At 41.0% G+C, this 18,427-nt stretch overlaps 1 protein-coding gene across 6 annotated transcripts in view; it reads left to right on the top strand.

Annotated features, from left to right (window-relative positions):
* Positions 1 to 1,632: 1,632 nt before the first annotated feature.
* ank1b (ankyrin 1, erythrocytic b) overlaps positions 1,633 to 18,427 on the top strand; it is a 91,374-nt gene continuing 74,579 nt past the window's right edge. For 3 of the 6 annotated variants that reach the window (XM_058415356.1, XM_058415361.1, XM_058415355.1), the window contains exon 1: positions 1,636 to 2,042. In XM_058415356.1, coding sequence (XP_058271339.1) covers positions 1,917 to 2,042 — 126 coding nt within the window. In that variant the 5' untranslated portion in view covers positions 1,636 to 1,916. Of the gene's footprint in view, positions 2,043 to 18,427 lie in introns of all 6 variants that reach the window. The other 3 variants (XM_058415360.1, XM_058415358.1, XM_058415359.1) reach the window with 3 other exon arrangements.

The raw sequence follows: 18,427 nt of genomic DNA, 5'->3' as shown, positions 1-18,427 counted from the left end.
GTCAGGGCTGTTTTGGCAGCGAAAGGGGGACCAACACAATATTAGGTCATAATGTTTTGGCTGATTGGTGTATATCATATTAGTAACGTTACAGATGGCACAATGACAACAAATAATGATGATGTATTGCAGGTCATGTGACCCCTCAGCTCTCCGTCATTCAGAAACACATTCACATGGCGGTGTCTCTTTTGTGTCTGACTTTAGTGTCATTAATTCCTTATCAGGTGCATTTAATGTTTCTTACGGTGCTATAATCATCAGGCCCTTATTAAGGCATTTGTTATGAGCAGTAAACATTAGAGAGTAGAGGAAATTATAAAAAACAGGGACCATTATTGCTTCTTAGCCTTTTCTTTTGAATTTGCCACATGTGGAAGTTGATGCTCTAGCCATTTCTTTATGTTGCCTGGCCTCCACCTCACTGCAGGGTGACATTTATGAATTTCAGGTGTTCAGCTGAATATCTGTGACTGAGGCTTTTTTCTTCTAAGATTGTTGTTTATCACACTAGATTTTTTTTATTTCATTTCATTGTCTGTACCGCTTATCTGATCTATTCTCAGGTCACTGTGCAATCTCAGGCATTATCAGGCATGAAGACAGGATACACCCTGGACAGAGTGCCAACCCATCAGAGGGCACATACATACACTACAGGCCATTTAGAGACTCCAATCAGCCTAGAAGCATGTCTTTGGACTGTGGGAGGAAACCCACCAAGCACAGGGAGAACATGCAAACCCCACACACACATGCGAGAATCGAACCCAGGACACTGAAGGGGCGAGGCAAACGTGCTACCCACCAAGCCACCATGCCGCCTATATCACACTAAATAATACACTAAATTCTAAAACACTGAGAAATGATTACACGCTCTCCATGTCAGATAATTTGAAGTTCACCTACGATAGACCTGTGACTAAAGAAAATTTCTACGCTTTGCTTATATCAGTAAGATTGATCCAAGCGTATGGACATTATTCAAAGTAAGCTTAAGTTAATTACGTTTTTTTCCTGCCCATTAGCATGTTTTTTTATACCACTACAGTATCTGTAGCTGTTCCACGAGCTTCACGTCATCCTGTGCCATCCTCATGTTGGTGGCTTTTAGATAACACAGCTTTTAGACATTGTAGCGCTGCTCAATCTCTGAGATTTTAATAAAAAAATGTCTACCACTGCCAGAGTTTTGTTGTGGCTGTAGTGCCACTGGGGAACACGTCTTATTATGCTTCCTAAGATTTCCTAAGATCTCAAAACATGACCAAATAATTGTTTTATAATGTGGTTGTTTTTTTTTCCGTTTGTGACAGCAATGTCAGGCCGTATGGTGTACAGATTAAAGCCAATTTAAGCCTGGAATGTAAAGGGTTACAGTATTAAAATGGAAATCCTGCTTTGATATGCATATGTGCTAACATCAAGTGCATACAGAGTGCATAACTGTATGTATTTTGGAGCTGTGCATGAACGATTGCTGACAAATGGATGGAAGGGGAGAGAGAGAGAGTGAGAGAGAGAGAGAAAGGGAGCTGCTGCAGTATCCATCCTCACAGTGTTGATCCTGAGACTGCGTGACTGACTGGTGTGTGTGATCGAGCGAGAGAGAGAGAGAGAGAGAACAAGAGAAACAGGGTGAGAGTGGGAGAGTAAGAGAGAGAGAGAGAGAGAGAGAGAAAGAGAGAGAGGAGGGGGAGGGGAATGCTCCGGTGCGGTTGAGAGGCAGGAGGCGGCGGCAACGGCAGCATCAGCAGCAGCTCCTTTTTTGCGGCGTGCTGCCTGGGACCGGCCACCTCGCAAGGCGCTCCCTCCCAGGGGCTTAGCGCCGCCATTGCACCTGCAGGAACTGGTGCAGGCACTGGCCCAAGGACTGGCACGAGGACACTGAGGCATACGGGCACAGCGGCACCATGGCGCAAGCCGCCAAGCAGATCCGCAAGAACAAGGACCTAGCCGAGGCCGCGGCCCAGGAGCAGAGGGAGAAAGAGGAGGAGAAGATCAAGAAGAGGAACCGCTCGAGGGACCGCAGGCGCAAGGTAAAGAGCCTCTGGGTTTTCTTCTGTTATCCCTGCAAAATCTGAGGATGGCACCGCACAGACGCATCACCCAGACACGCGCAGACTGGTTTGTAGATCATGCTGCAGCTGCATTAGTCCGAGATTCATTCAGCCAGGAGATGCAGGAGGAGATGCAGGAGGAGGAGGAGGGGGGTCAGTGGGGACTTGGAGATGATTGGTTAAGTAAGCGCTCGGTTCTTCTGAGACTTGAGATCATGCTTTACGCTTTTGAAGCTGATGTCATTTTCATGCGAGGCTGCAGTGTGAGCAGCGCACCCTGCGCCTCTCTCTTCTGTTTGCATGCTTTATGTATTCAGCTGCTCTGAACCTTCGACACACTCTATTGTTCAGTTGATCCTCTTTCAGTGCAGTATATCTCAGCGATTTCCACAAGCACTGCATATGTGTGTGGGTGTGCATGTGTGTGTGTGTATGTGTGTGTGTGTGTGTATATGTGATTGTTACCAAAGCATCTACCTGCAGCTCTTTGTATTCAGGTCCAGTGCTGGAGTATGTGCACAATCCTTCTGAGACTTCTTTTGCTTCCTCATCACTGCCTTTCCACTGTAACAGCAGAGCTGCTCGGTTCTTTTCAGTTCCTCACTAGGGCGATAAATCCTTGTGTTTCAGGTGCATGTGACTGGAGCAAAGAGTCCATGGTGACGGTTTTGACTAGATTGATCTGTCAGGCTAGCATTTATCACGCTAGCACTCCACTACACATGCAGACAGAGCTCTGAGGGCGGGGTGGGTGAGGAATGTGGCTCCTGTACTAATTAACAGTCTCACACACATGCAGGCACTCAACACACATGGGAAGCAAATGCAATTTAAAGTCGCACACTTCATACGCACATATCATCCGTATGACTCCAAATATCACCCTAGCCAGGCAAGTCCTTGATTAAGATTTATTGATTAGCATACATAACTGCATATGCTTATATTGTCATGGCGCAAAAACTTGCATGAATTATAATGTGTGTATTTACAGCCACTGTTCTTTTCCCACCACACACACACACACACACACTCTCTCTCTCTCTCTCTCTGACACCATCTTAGGACATGACTGGCTTGTTCTAAGCTTGTAAAAATCATATAAATGCTTAGCAGAATGTGAGGAGTGAGAAAGTAGGATCCAAGATGGCTGCTACTACAGTGTTGAGCTACGCAACAGTGTGTCATGCTGTGCTAGAAACCATATAAGCAAGTCTGTTTGAGGCACCAAACAACTGGGACACAGTCAGAGGCGAGTGCGTGATGATCAAAGATTTCACCACCAGTGCAACACTGAAGAAGCAAACTTTTTCAAATGGAAACATGTTTTAGATGTATCTCTACCTTACAATGCATGCTTTGAGGATTTCCTCCCTCAGTTCAGAGACTTGGGCTGTAGGCTGATTGACATCTCTAGTCTGTGTGTGTGATTGTGCTCTGCCATGTACTGGCACTTCATCCTTGACTGGATCCCATATTCTATAAAGATGAAGATTACGAACATTTTAGCCTGCTCATTGATCATTGAAAAAGAATACTTCAGTACAGTGGTCTGATGGTTGTTTCCATTGAACCGTTACACTCGAAAGCACTGGATTGCAGAATATATATTTTTGCATTGATTTTTATGATGCTCTGTCTGAAATACCTCATGGTGGACGATGTAAGAGTAAGTTGACGTCTCAGTGTTTACTTTAAACAACGCTGCTGGAAATTCCAGACTTCAAAACAGACATGTGCCATAGTTGGTTAGCCCTAGTTCATACCTAGATCTTTGTCAGCTGTGATGCTTAGCAAGCAAAGTTAAGAGTGGAGCCGTTGCATTTTTCTAAGTACTATTAATAATTTATTTGTTCAGAAATGTATTTATTGAACTGTTTGAACTATTTTATCATATCATTATTGTCACAGTTATAAAACCACTAAGTCAAGTTGAGGGCATGTGTTTCCAGGAAATGAACCCGGGTGATAGAGAAAAATCTGCTAGTGCAACAATAGTCATCATTTCAGCTGATTTATTTAATGATCTGCTAATAATTTAGAAGGAAAAAGGCAGCTAGATAGATTAGCTAGACGGTCATTTTTTGATTCAAAAGGTGTATTTTTGTACAGTATACCTGAAAATGCGCCCATTAGTTTCACTTCTTCCAAACAAAGGTTTGTGCTGAGATGATTTTTCAAGCACTAAACGTACACTTCCTGTAGGGCTCTGAAGCACTTTTTAATCTTGAGTGAGATGCCTGGAGTAGCAGATGTCTGGGCAGCCAGGCGTGTCCTGTGCAAGGGGAACAAAACCAGACACAAGTCAATGCTTTGATAATCTTATTTCATCCAAACCTACTGCATTCTGTCCATTTTTGTTTCGGGTTCCTAGTTGTCTTATTTCATTTTAAAACTGGAATTTTATGATGATCTCAGACGTCACATACACCAGAATACACCAGCATTAGGTTTAATGGTGTTATACCACAGCACCTCGTTTTTTGACTCTTGACACCTCTGAACCAAACTCCATCCCCATGAACTATTTTAGCAGTTCCACTGATTATGTTCCATTAGATCAGATTAGATTATATAGTTGTACAATTTTCCCAATTAGAGGACGCAAATAAAGTAGAGACCATAGGTAATTGTACTTGCCACTAGACTGAAATGGCCATGGCCTCAGATCTAAGACTCTGCTTACTGGCAATCTTTTGTACACTTTTCTTTTCTTTTTCTTTTTTAGCTACAAGCTTCAGAATCTTGGCTGCAATTTGATTTGATTGGATCCCTTCACTTTCATGTCAACACGCTTCCATCTACCGTAGACACATCTCTGTTAATGGTTTATGATGGAAAGCTGAGCTTTTAAACCCTGTTACACAACAAGATGTTAAAAGCAAGAAATATTTGATTGATTTACCTTGCCTTGTAAGCCTCTATCTCAGTGGTGAAGCCTGCACTGTGATGCTGTACTTCACCGTTCACTTGCTGGCACTGACAGTCACCTCATCAATAAAGACAAATGAGACAGTTCCACAAGCTGCCAAAGATGAGACCCAAGCTACATGTGTCATAGGTGAAGGACTCTGCTTTGAATTATGAACAAGGCCGGATCCGGATCTTTTTATTCTTCACTCTTTCCACATTCCTGCAACACAAATCTATTAGACTCCCAGAAATCTAACTTTTTTATCCTTTCATAATGTTAAATAAAGGAAGCCTCACCATATCCATCCATCGTCTATACCCGCTTTATTCCTAATTAGGGTCACAGGGATCTGCTGGAGCCTATCCCAGCACACATTGGGCCACATATAGACAGACAACCACACACACAGGCAATTTTAGAATTACCAATCAACCTAATGTACATATTTTTGGACTGTGGGAGGAAACCAGAGTAAACCCACACGGGCATGGGGAGAACATGCAAACTCCACACAGAAAGGCCCTGTCTGTTCGAACCCAGGATTCGAATCTAGGACTTTCTTGCTGCTAGGTAACAGTGCTAACCACTAAGCCACCATGCTGCCCACCTCACCATATAATTTATTATTATTTTTTTCTTTAATAAATAAATAACATACAAATCTAATTATTATTCGTGTGAGATAATGTGCAATGACCTTGTGCAAGTTATACTTAATAGACATAATAATAGTTACTCATGTATAAGCTACTATAAAAACGATAACCTATTAGAACAAGTGCATTAATCTAAAGCTGTGATTTGCAGCACCACTGCTGTTCTGGCAAAATCAGAATGCAGAATTCAACACCATACACACAATACTAATGTTTATTGCTATTTTGGTGTAGAGAGTATTACAAAATGCATACCTGTTAAGTCTCGTGATTTACCCAGTACAGTGAAATCATGATTTTTTAAAATTAATATATTGTTTATTTAATTCTGGTGTATTGCAGAATGTTATTACAGCAGTACTAGGCTCAGTAAACAACACCATATAGCCATGTGGACATCAATATCACACCCATATGTGGTTCTTCCCTAATGGTGAAAGCAAACAACTGTATAGAATGTGTTTGTATGCTTTAGTATTGAGATTTCCCTTCATTGAGACTAAACCTATTCCAGCATGACAGTGTGTGTGTGTGTGTGTGTGTGTGTCTGAAATTAGTGTGTACTGTGACATTCAGTTCAGTACATGTGTGTAGTATGAAGACAACCAGGACATATTACATCCACCGTGTTGGAATTGTCATGTGACCTACAACATCACAACGACCGCAAAAAGTGTTTGTTTCCCAAAAAATGCTTGTTTAAACATTCAAGGTTTAACCACAGAGAACGACATTTAATACCTATAGCACTTGCTATTTTTTTTATTCTGACACCTCTTCTTCACCAGTCCCATATGGCTCTGTAACACAGAATCTCTGCAGAAGCCTACTCTCCTACTTAGAACTCAGACACACTTCTGCTTTGGTGTACTGCTTTTCACCTGTCGTATAGTAGTGTAGTGTGCACAAAGAAAGGTCCATGGAGACATGGTTTACCAAGTGTGGTGTGAAAGAACTTGCATGACCTGTATAGAGCCCTAACCTAAACACCCTTGAGATAACCTGGAACACAGACTGCGTGTCATGTCTTCTCCTCTCGACATCAATACGCGACCTCACTAATGCTCTCATGGCTCGAATGAGCACAAAGTTCCAGAGTCATGCTTCAAAATCTAGTTGAAAGCCTTCCCAGAAGAGTGGAGGTTATTTTAATAGCAAGCAGGGACTAAATCTGGAGCAGGATGTTCATAAAGCATGTGTAGGTTATGACAGTCAGGTGTTGTTTGCATGGTCTGGTTGTGTGTCACCTGTTTCCTACTTCACTCAGCTGGACTGAAAACATTTCTCATTGACTGTGGTCATTACTAACCATTGTGCTGACAGCAGGCGTGCGCTTTGCTAATCAATTGCATTGTAAAAAGGACTCACTCCAATCTGACAGGTCATACAGGTCTTTTTTTTTCATTCTTATTGTGCAAAATATTTTGTTTAAATTGCAACAGTCTAAGCAAAGTGTAAAAGACACAAATGAAGAAACAGCATTTTGTATGTAGCTTGCACGACTGCTAATTTTAAGTATCTATCAAAAGTGGTCCAAGGAAGGCACAGTGGTGAACCGGCGACAGGATCACGGGCGGCCAAGGCTCATTGATGCGCGTGGGGAGCGAAGGCTGACCCGTGTGATCCGATCCAACAGACAAGCTACTGTTGCTCAAATTGCTGAAGAAGTTAGTGCTGGTTCTGATAGAAAGGTGTCAGAATACACAGTGTATGACGGGTCAGGGCTGTTTTGGCAGCAAAAGGGCAGCAAACACAAGATTAGGCAGGTGGTCATAATGTTATGCCTGATCTGTTTATGTTTAGTGTACTAATATCATCTTTAGTAAGTAAGTCCTCAATAAACTCATCATGTAAATTATGACCAGCAGTTAAAAATCTAGTGTACTATGATATGTAGGGATTAGAACACTGAGGGTGTACTGTGTAGACCCCTTAAAGATCATTGTCTTGACAGGACACAGATTTTTTTAGGTTGTCGTGAAAGGCACAGTATGTGTTTTTCTGTTTCTAATCCTGTTTGGAGGTCTGTATGGAGCACTTGCTTGAAACTCCAGACTGGCAATAGTGACGTGATGACACCTCACTGTATTTCTGTTTGATGGAAATACACAGCACAGCAATTTACATACACATTATAAATCAGTCAAATTAAATTTATCTATTTAAGACCGTTGTTTTGAATCACACTGTGCCTTAACCTTTCAGATATTCAGAAGGTGAAATACAGCATTGAGATCTGAGGATGAGGTTAACCCAAGTGCTCAGAAATGAAATGTGTGCTGTGGTAGTTTATTGGTGTGACCACGATTTATATTGCTAAGGGCAGTGTTCATGCTGCAGGAAGATAAAGAAACACACTGCTAATTGCTTTTATTTGTTTTCCACTTACATGACATGTATGATTTGCTTCCTTGCTGATGTGGTTTCTGACACTGTATGACACACTGGAGGAAACAGCCACAGTACTCTCTTGAAGGCAAACTTTTTTGCTTAGCACCTAGCTTGGTTGCAACTGCATTCGATTGACTTAAAAATGAAAGAATTTAAAGGACTGTATATTAGAAATGATTCAAATCTGTGATCTTTCTAAAATTTGTAAGCTAAGCTCATCAATTGAAACTGACTCTTTTGGCTCTTGAATGACTTCTTGTCATTTTTGAACCAGATACCTTGCAACATTTTGACATTTGCAGAAAGGGACAAATGGCTCATATATTTGATTTGGCTCTTAAAGAGCTGACTCATAACAAATGGTGCATATTCAGATGAGGATATAGTATGAAATTTGGATGTCATCATCTGAATCATTCTGAGCCAAACGATTTTTCACACTTGAAATAATTAACCCTGGGTCATATTAAACCCTGCGTGAAGAGATCTCTGGGTTATCTGTACCCCTGGGATGTGGTAGCTCAGTAGTTAAGGTATTAGACTGATGAATCCCAGTACCGAACAAGCTGCCGCTGCTGGGCCCTTGAGCAAGGCCCTTAACCCTGAGTTGTTTAAATGAGATAAATGTATTTCGCTCTGGATAAGGGTCTTTCCTTAAATCCCATAAATGTAAAATCGTTATTTCACACTGCTCATACTTCACCCAGGGTTACCAATTAATCCTGGCTATTCATAATCTGATATTTTACACTGAGCTACCATGATTGGATAAATGCAGCATCAGACCTGTTTAAATAATGGCTTGTCTAACACTTTTGCATTGGTGAGGGGGAAAATGGACTGGTCTGCCATTGTATCTGAGCAGGCATTGTTCATTGTTAAAATTTGTTCCAAAATTTCAGGCGTTTGCTGATATCCAGCTTCTGTTGGTTATTTCTGACTGTGTCATCTCATTTGTCCTGAACAGACTTTTCTGAACATAACTGTAAAAAAGAAATCTGTCTCCTCTCCACTCCAGATGGTGCCTTTTCCGTCACCAGTTGATAGTACTATTTTATTTTTTCCCTCTAATGCTACAGCTAGTGTTTACACAACACTGTGACTGTATAAAGCACGTGATATGAGGTACATGCTCTTCAGTTTCTGTTGATAAGTCATCATTTCACACTGTCCACGTTTGGCAGCGCTGCTTTTAATGTGGGGTTAAAAGCAGTGTTAGTGCTGCTTCGAGGCAGGTTTTAGAACGACGATAACCCTACTGGGTCTGAAATCACTCCCTCACTCATTGTTTTCAATATAGACTATTCTACAGAGCAGTGAGTAGGGAACAGGAGGCAGGATTCAGACAAGACTGATTAGTGACTGCTCCAGAAATACATCATTATGATTTGTCATTAGATAAACAATTAAAAATTTGGAACTAGGACAACACTAAAAAGCTGGCCGCACATCAAATAGTACACTACGCAGTGAACAGACACGGCACATGTCTTTTAAGGAGACTGTGTAATGGTTTGCAGAATGGTGAGGTGGTAGCTAGAAGCTTACACCTTCCACAAACATGAAACCCTACTAAGCTTGAGGATGAGTAATTACAGTTAGGTTAATAACTCTAGCCATACTGTATTGAAAGGACCTTAATATTCCTCCTGTCTCAGCATGTTCTCAGTGGATTCAGAGATCTAATTTCCCTGATCTTCTTGTAATCCTTCAGTTAGGACACGGACACCCTGCCTCCCATTTATACAGCATCTTCACATGTACTGCAGTTCTGCTTATCGTTGGCCTCCAGGGCTCTGCTGCTCTTTAAACTCAGGATCAAGTGCATAATAGTGGCTTAAAACCCACACCGAAGCCCATTTTTTCCTCTTTTACTGTATCATATGAAGCTATGTAAGGTTTGAGGTTAACCCTTTAACCTCGATAAAAAAGATGTCTTTGCAGTACTTATAAACTGTGAAGCATGAAGTCTGCGCTGGAAGACTTACAGCTTTATCTCTGACAAGGTGCTGCTTCTGAAATCCTCACCGAAGCAACATTTTTATTTATTTATTTTAAACTGCTACTTAAAATTCATTAATGCAACATGTATGTGAATAAGATCCTGTGAATGAGTTGTAACTGTAGAAAATGATAACATATTAGAACGAGTGCATCAATATAAACCTGTGCTTTTCCTTCCAGGCAGCACTACCCAGAGCTGCTGTTATAGGGTATTGATTAATATTGATTAGATATTGCAGTGCTGGCTCATTTTTTAAGGCATCGAGTTACTGATCTGAAGGCTTGGGGCAGGTTCAAGCCCTTACACTATCAATCTACTGCTGTTGGCACCTGATCAAGAACCTTAACCCTCTCTGCTCCAAGAGCACTGTATCACGGCAACTGTATGTTCTTACTGAAGCTTTCTAACAAGCTGATATCCATCCATCCATCCATCCATCCAACCCACCCACCCACCCATCCATCCAAACCCACCCACCCACCCATCCATCCATCCATCCATCCACCCACCCACCCATCCATTCTCTAGACTGTTTATCCTACTAGGTCACAGGGAACCTGGAGCCTAAAACCAGGAGGCTAAGGGCACAAGGCAGGGTACAACCTGCACAGAATGCCAGTCTATAACAAGGCACAAGCCAAGCTGAGAAAAGAATTTCACTATACCTCATGTATATATTTCAAAGAAAACCTTTATCTCTTGTGTCAATGCAATTAAATAATTATTCCTGATTAGGTCTCAAGAGCCATTGTTCTAACTGTGAGAGAATGAAACTTGCTTAAACAGTTAAAATGGAAATGCTACACCTGACTCCAGCGCATGCAGTGTCTCGTGTTTCCACTGAATCATTTTTTAAGGGTATTGTAGAGCATTACCGTCTGCTGAAACCTCTCGGGTTTTGCCATTCTTGACTCGACGAAGTGGATGCGAGCCAGCAGTAGGTGGAAAAGACATAACAGACATCAACACTCTGCTCTTACTTCCCAGCCAAGCCGGCTCAATATCAAACACCTGTCAGCTCTCTGAAATAAACGCCAAGTGGACTGGCAGTGGGAGGTGCCATCAATTTACAGAATACCGCAATAAACCTGTTGGGAAAAGAATAAAGTGATTGGTCAGGCTGCAAGGTCAGTGGCATTTTTTTAAAATAACGGTTAACGAACAAAACAAATGTATACAGTTATTCACGTCCCCCAAATGGAGTCAGTGAGACGATGTTATGTGGTAGCCATGTTGGATAAATTTTTTCTTAGAGATTTGGTATTAATCCGTCCCCCAGGCCCCAAGTGTGAAGTGTGATGCTTCTGGGTTTTTGCTGATTGATGGAATTTTATTTCTAGTACAGCAGTAACACTGGTCAAGCGTAAGCAGAATGCAAGTAGAGTTTAGGGGGGAAAAGAAAAATGGCTTGCTATGTTGACAAAGTAAATCTGACAGGCTTGCAATCCAACCAGCAGAATTCAACTTCACATTCGTGTGGCTCTTCTTCCTCCTCATCTCTCTGACAGCGAGTAGAGTGAGAGCAGCTCAGCCTTCATAATGCCACATCTACATCAATGTCTGCTATAAAGCATTTAATATAAAAATAGTCCAAAAACAAATGAGGTATTCCGAGCACTGCTGTGTGTCCCTATGTGCAAACTATTTAAGTTTCCAGAACATTCCAGCTCTCAGGAGGAGATGGGTATGAAACCTACATCTCTACCATTTTACTCTTTCACCTCATCCGAAGATCTGTAGCAGACGTGTCACACCAGGTTAGCTAATTAAACCCGAAACCACTAAAGAAATAAAGACATTGCTCTTTGAACAGAACGGCTAGTATCCAAACACTATTCAAATTTGAATCATTAAAATGCTGCCAGTGTGTATGCAGATGTAGATCAAGACCATCACTTTGGTTATTCTGTATGATTAGAAGCATGCAAATTTATACTGCTTGAACATGTATATCAAGCACTGCTGAGTACACCTGTATGTATAAACTGGCACTGGTTTCTAATAGGAAACAGGAATTAATTATAGGTAATTACGGGACGCTTTGTCTTGCACCTCTTGGAATTAATGGGAGTTAGTAAGGCCCAAGGTTAGGCTTGTCTTTATGTTAAATGGTGTGAGTCTTTAATTTTGATCATTTTTCATGGGCAGTAAGACAACTATAAGCCTGAGGGGGTGAGAGGATCAAAGGAAAGCATTTTGAATAAAAGAATGGAAAGAGTGTGTGTGTGTGTCTGTGTGTGTGTGTGTGTGTTTTCTACTGCCCTCGAGGTCTCTTGCCTTAACTCCTTTTGCACTGTGTTCATTTGGTTTATTGTGTTCACTTTTTGCATCTGTTATAGACAAATATCAGTTATAAAAATCGTAATGTTCAAGGAGACACTTCCCAGACCACAGAGAGGCAGGTAAACATGGCCGCTCCTGACTCTAAAGACTACAATACCCAGAACCCATTGCAGTTTTCTCATTCACATTCACCAGACTTTTAAGCATGCACACCTGGCCAAAGATACACCTGAATAAACAGACCACGTTTTGATAGCCAGTCTGCCTGTCTGTCTGTTTACGTGTCTGGTTTGCCTAGTGTTTCCTGTTTGCTCATCACATCACCCTTGTCTGAGTTTTGACTTTGTCTAACATTTTAGATACCTCTGCCTTGATTGTTATTAAACCTGTTGAACCGCATTTGCATCCTTTTCAGCTCATCTGCTGTTGTACAGAGTATGAGGTTCATGTCATTCATTAGCAGATCATGATTTAACCATCAACAATGATATAAAAATGAAGTCTTTCTTCTAGGATTTAGAATACTGGTCCAGCCAGAATACTTAAAAAATAAAACAAAACAGTAGAGCTTTTAATGAACTCCAGAGTAGCATCACATAGTACTGTGTGAACATTGCTAGAATTGTAATAGGATATGTTAAATGAAAGGTTTGGCAGCAGACAGATATACATCACTACAGAACACCAAAGTCCACGAGATAAGCACAAAAAATGTTCAAATAAGGACTTTTTTATTTTACCTGAATAAAATAGAGCACCTAAAGGTCTAAGTAGTTTACTAAAATAAGAACAGTTCACTTCAGACATTATTATCAGTACTGAAAAAAAACAAAACAAGGACTGTATACAGGAAGGACCAGCCCTGGTGAAGTGTGAGCATATTTCTACATCCTGTGATGATCCGTTAGAGGTCTATTGTATGTGTGTGTGTGAGAGATATTTCAGCATTGTGTGCCGACCTCTGAGCTGCTCTCAGTTTGACAAGGCCGTATTAGAAAGCAGAGGGGGCCAAAACTATAAATCTGTGTATAAAATACGTTCTGCCTTAAAGGTCAGCTCCAATGAATGATGTCAGCCTTGGGGGTTATGAGATGATGTGAGACAGAATAGCAAGAGCTGAGACTCCAATGAAGAAGCAGACATGACTATACACACATCAAACCTCGCTTTGGATCGTTTCTGTAGATGTTAACCTTTAAATGAATTCACTTCCAGTTATTTTTTCAAACCGGTTCCAGCTTCACAGAAATCCAAAACTAGCAGCCTAAGAAGTGAACCAAATGAGAGGGACTCTTACAGAAGAAGCTGTCCTCATATGGTTGATGTCAGATTTTGGGGGATAACAGATAGATAGGAACAGTAGAGCAAAATTGATGTCCGAAGATAATATTTATTTATGCCTAAACATGAATGCTTGGAATATTCAGAGCTAGTCTGAAAAAAAGGTGTGATATTATCGGAAAATAATCAATGATGGGGTGATGTGATGATTTACTTTTACATGGATCATCTGCCATACAAGTCCCTGTGTAATGCGTTTCTATAGAATTGATAATGACACCTTCTGACCAATCAGAATCCAGAATACAAAAGCATGGTGATAAACTCTAATAACACACAGATTCACTATCATGTTTCTCTGTGAGATTGGCCTGTTCATTGGCAGGTTACATTTCTTTGTCTTAGGCAACACGAGTTCTGTGACACTGTGACAGTTATGTAAGTGAAGGCTGCATGGTTTTTTAGTTCTTGTCCTTATTGCTGTGTCTGTTTTCCTGCTGCATTTCCATACGAAGGAGCTCAGTGATGCCCTTGATATAAAGGGTGTAAAGGAGAAATTGAGGTGTGTTCATCAGACATCGTGAGCTCATCTGTGCTTATTCAGCAGCATAGCCCTGATGCAGTGATATTGATGGATAAGGGCGACTCTCGTCTTCACTGAATTCGAATGTCTTTCAGAAGCAATAAAGTCGTCCTATGAGGACTTCTTCCTGCCTTAATCTCAGAACCTCAGGTCTGTTGAATAAATCCAGCTTTTGTATCTGTATACACAAATACTACTCATGTACTTTTGTAGTGTAGCAGACTCTATGGGTATTATTTTGTTAGATTTCTTAAGATTAACCATTTAAGGTCATTCCGATTCATTTACAAAAAGAGCACAGAGGATCCTGATGAGGGAACATGATGATTGAAAGAGTTGTCAGAAGCTTGATGGTGATGATGTCACAGTCATGTGACCCTGGTGTCATTTGTAGCCTAGCTTTTTACTTCTGCTTGATTGTATTCAAAATTTCAAAATGTTAACGTGACAATTAATGAAAAGAAAAATCACAAACTTCTTATTTTTTGCAATCAGTCTTCATATTTTCTGCAATAATCCGAAAGCCGACAAAAAATCCTACTGGCTGTTTGAGAGAACCAGAGTGATGATGACTTTCATGTTTTCCCTCTCATGTGCATGATCTCTCGAAGGCTTAGTCGCATCCTGATGCTTGGCTAGAGAGCTGAGTAGAAACAACCTTTCTTCCTGGGATGAATCTGCTTCAGGAGAATTACAGGCTCAGGATTTCCACGAGAGCAGACATAGCTGCTGCAACATATCCCGTTTCATTCATCCACTGGGGAAACCTCTTCCTGGGAAACGACAGGCTTTACAATATGGCTTTCTTCCATTATGAGCGAGAACTACAACAGGGCTGTAGGTGATGGCTAATGGAAGTAAAGTGAATCTGCCGGAGAAGGCAACTCATTTTTTCTTCCATCCTCAGTTTAAAATTGAATTAGGGGTGAAGTATTTATATGAGTGCAGTGTGGGGTTTCCAGTTCAGCTCCTCAGTGGAGCACAGCGAGACAGACTTAAAGAAAATACTCATTTGCTCTAGGTTTTGAACTGCAGTGACAGCACCTTCATGTGTGCCTGGACAGGTTTCAATAGAGAAAACTGCGATGAAGTCTACTTTTATATTTAAAGCGTAGCGTCACTAGCTCATATTCCCATAAGTTCCATTTGGATCCATCGTTAATCCTGAGATCAGGTTACTGTCTGTGGGAGGTTTCACTTGTTCTCGTGTCCACATAGGTTGCCTGTGGGTCATCTGATTTTCCCCCACCTGCTAAAAGCATGGCAGTTGGTGCACTGACTACTCTAAATTGCTCATAGGTGTTCAAATGTGTATGATTCCCTGCAATGTCCTATACTGGGTGTATTCCCACCTCACACCAGACCGAGATAAGGCTGAAGACTTTTATCACTAATGATAAAAACCCATGGGTGGAGGTTTTTCAACCTAGAACAAACTGCCTCAGAGGCAGCATAACAAGCCACTATTTAATAACTGACACACCAGTACCCTGGAATATACAGTCATGTGAAAAAATTAGGACACCCCATTGAATATTCAGTTCTTTATTAAGAAATGTCAACATGTAAATTTCTAATCTTGTTTTAATTTGTACCTGTGGATGTAAGTGATGTAATTGCATGTAAACAACAAAATATCATTTTGTTTTCACATATTAAACAAAAGAATTCAACAAAAATGAGTATTCCACCTGACACCCTATGCCCTAATAGCTAGTGTTTCCACCATTGGCTGAAATAAATTCAATGAGACGTTTCTTGTAGCTATCTACCAGTTTCTGACATCAACTGGAAGAAAGTTTCCCCCACTCCTCAATGCAGAATTCTTACAGCTGTGTGATGTTTGGGGGGTTTCTTGCATGCACAGTCCAGTTCAAATCACCCCACAGGATCTCAATAGGATTTAGATCTGGACTTGGCCAGTACAGATTCTCCATTTTTTACTTTTCAGCCAGTCCTTGGAGGTGGATTTCCTGGTATGTTTTGGATCATTGTTATGTTGCAAGGTTCAGTTCCGCTTTAGCTTAAAATTTTTTTTTGAGGGTCCTACATGTTCCTCATGCACTTCCTGATACAATGTAGAATTCATAATGGATTCTATGATGATGATGCAGCAAAGCATCCCCAAACCATAAGACTTCTACCTCCATGTTTCATAGTTGGTACAAGGTTCATTTGCTGAAATGCTGTATTTGGTTTACGCCAAACATGCTCTGTCATGGTGTCCAAATAATTCAATTCTAGACTCATCTGTCCGAAGCACATTATTCCAGAAGTCTTGGCCTTTGTCTCTGTGTTCTTTGTCTCTGTGTTCTTTGTCTCTGTTTTCTTTGGGAAACTTCAGTCTTGCCTTCATATTTTTTAGACAGCAAAGGTTTCTTCTTGCACACATCCCATAATAATTAAAATAGTGTAGTCTCTCTTTGATGCCTGCACTTTGGCATAAACTGTAGCAAAAGCTTGCTGTAGGTCCTGTGTTGATATTTTACAGTTTTTTTCAGACGTCTTTAAGCATCTTGCGGTCTGCTCTAGGGGTGAATTTGCTTGGATGGCCTGACCTGGCCATGTTTAAATGTTCTCCACTGGTTAATGATTTTCTGGACAGTGGAATGGCTGATTTACAAATTCTTTTGAGATCTTTTTATATTCCTTTCCAGACTCATAAACAATCTTCTTTCTGAATGCCTCAGAGAGCTCTTTGGAGCTCACCATGGTGATATTGCTCACTTCAACAATTAAGAGCAAACCAGGCTAAATGGTTTAAATAAGATAAGCCTCACAAGAATTTGGATTTTTTTTTTTTTTTTTTAAAGACATTTTACAGATCAGACTTTTCTTTGGTTTTATTTGTTCAGTTAAATTTTTTCAGCATAGGACAGAAACTTGCAGTGCTGCATGCATGTCATCCTAGACAGCGGAAACCCCACCCTTGGACATTTCTGGAGCCTTCTTCCGAAATGACTCCATATTTGGCATATAAACTGCATCCCAGGAGTGAGGGGAAAAGTGTGAGCTGAAAAATAGAGCAGTAAGCGTTCAAATAAGATGAACGTGGTGGGAGTCATTGTATTGTGCCACTTTTATCACAGACGGGTATCACTGCACCTTTTCTCTCGCTCTATACATGAGACAGAAAGAGAACGAAGGGGTTTTGTTCAACGATAAGGCATGTAATGGAGGCTTTTGTGATTCAATAAAGCCTTCTTAAACTTTGAAAACGATGGAGTAGATAGAGAAGGGAAAAAATGAATGATGTGTTCATTTATGAGCTGTGTGAGTTCATCTGTCAGTGAGCTGTAAACACGCTTGTCAATGTAAATCTTATTCATTATTAATCCATTATTAATCCATTAGTGTTGCACTTTCTTTTCAGGGTCAGGGATTGTGTAGGGGACGTAATCAGAAAGAAATATATTACAAATATCACACAAAGCCAGCAGCGATGCTAACTCTGTGTTGTTCTCTAGGTCAGTCGTAGCCTGATGAGGGTTAGGGGCGGTATATTATGAATGTGTTCTGCTCTGTCAGACCATAACCTTACTGTAATCATACTTCATGGCCGTTTTACTGTGTGTTTAGCTGTGTTGCTGAGCCTGAAGTATAACAGACAGATTTCTGCTGGCTAATTTGAGCTATGCAACTGCAGGAAGGGGAAAAAAGAACATACTTTGTTGTGCTCTTTATCTCACTCTTTCTGTCTGACTCAGCTGTTTTTGCCTGTGGCAGAAGGTCAGCAGGTACAAGCGGCCCTCGAGGAAAAAATGAAGGTGAAAACGACACCTAGCCAGTGCTTAACCGATACAGACTTGCATTCTCTCTCTCTCTCTCTCTCTCTCTCTGTCTTTCTCTCTCTCTTGCCCTCCCTCAATCTTTCTTCTGATGTCGCTCTCTCTCTCTCTCTCTCTCTCTCTTCTGCTGTCACTGTCTCACTCTCTTTTTCTTCTGCTGTCTCTCTCTCTCACTTCTGATCTCTCTCTCTCTCACTCTCTTTCTCTGCCCCCCCCACTCACTCTTTCTTTTCTGCTGTCACTGTCTCACTCTCTTTCTCTTCTGCTGTCTCTGTCTCTCTCTCTCTCTTGCTCACTCTTCTCTCTCTCTCTTTCTCTCTCTCTATCTCACTCTCTTTCTCTTCTGTTGTCTCTCTCATTTGTTTTTAAGATGTAGAAGACTGTAGGGCTGTCGCTTTTTAACTAATGTTCAAACATCTGTTTGGACATGACGTGAAAAATTCTCATTCCAACTGCTTTTCAT

This window comes from Hemibagrus wyckioides, linkage group LG18 (genome assembly GCF_019097595.1).
Source record: "Hemibagrus wyckioides isolate EC202008001 linkage group LG18, SWU_Hwy_1.0, whole genome shotgun sequence".
Classification (NCBI taxonomy): domain Eukaryota; kingdom Metazoa; phylum Chordata; class Actinopteri; order Siluriformes; family Bagridae; genus Hemibagrus; species Hemibagrus wyckioides.
The sequence above is the reverse complement of the archived record's forward strand: the minus strand, read 5'-3'. Positions and strand labels throughout refer to the sequence as shown.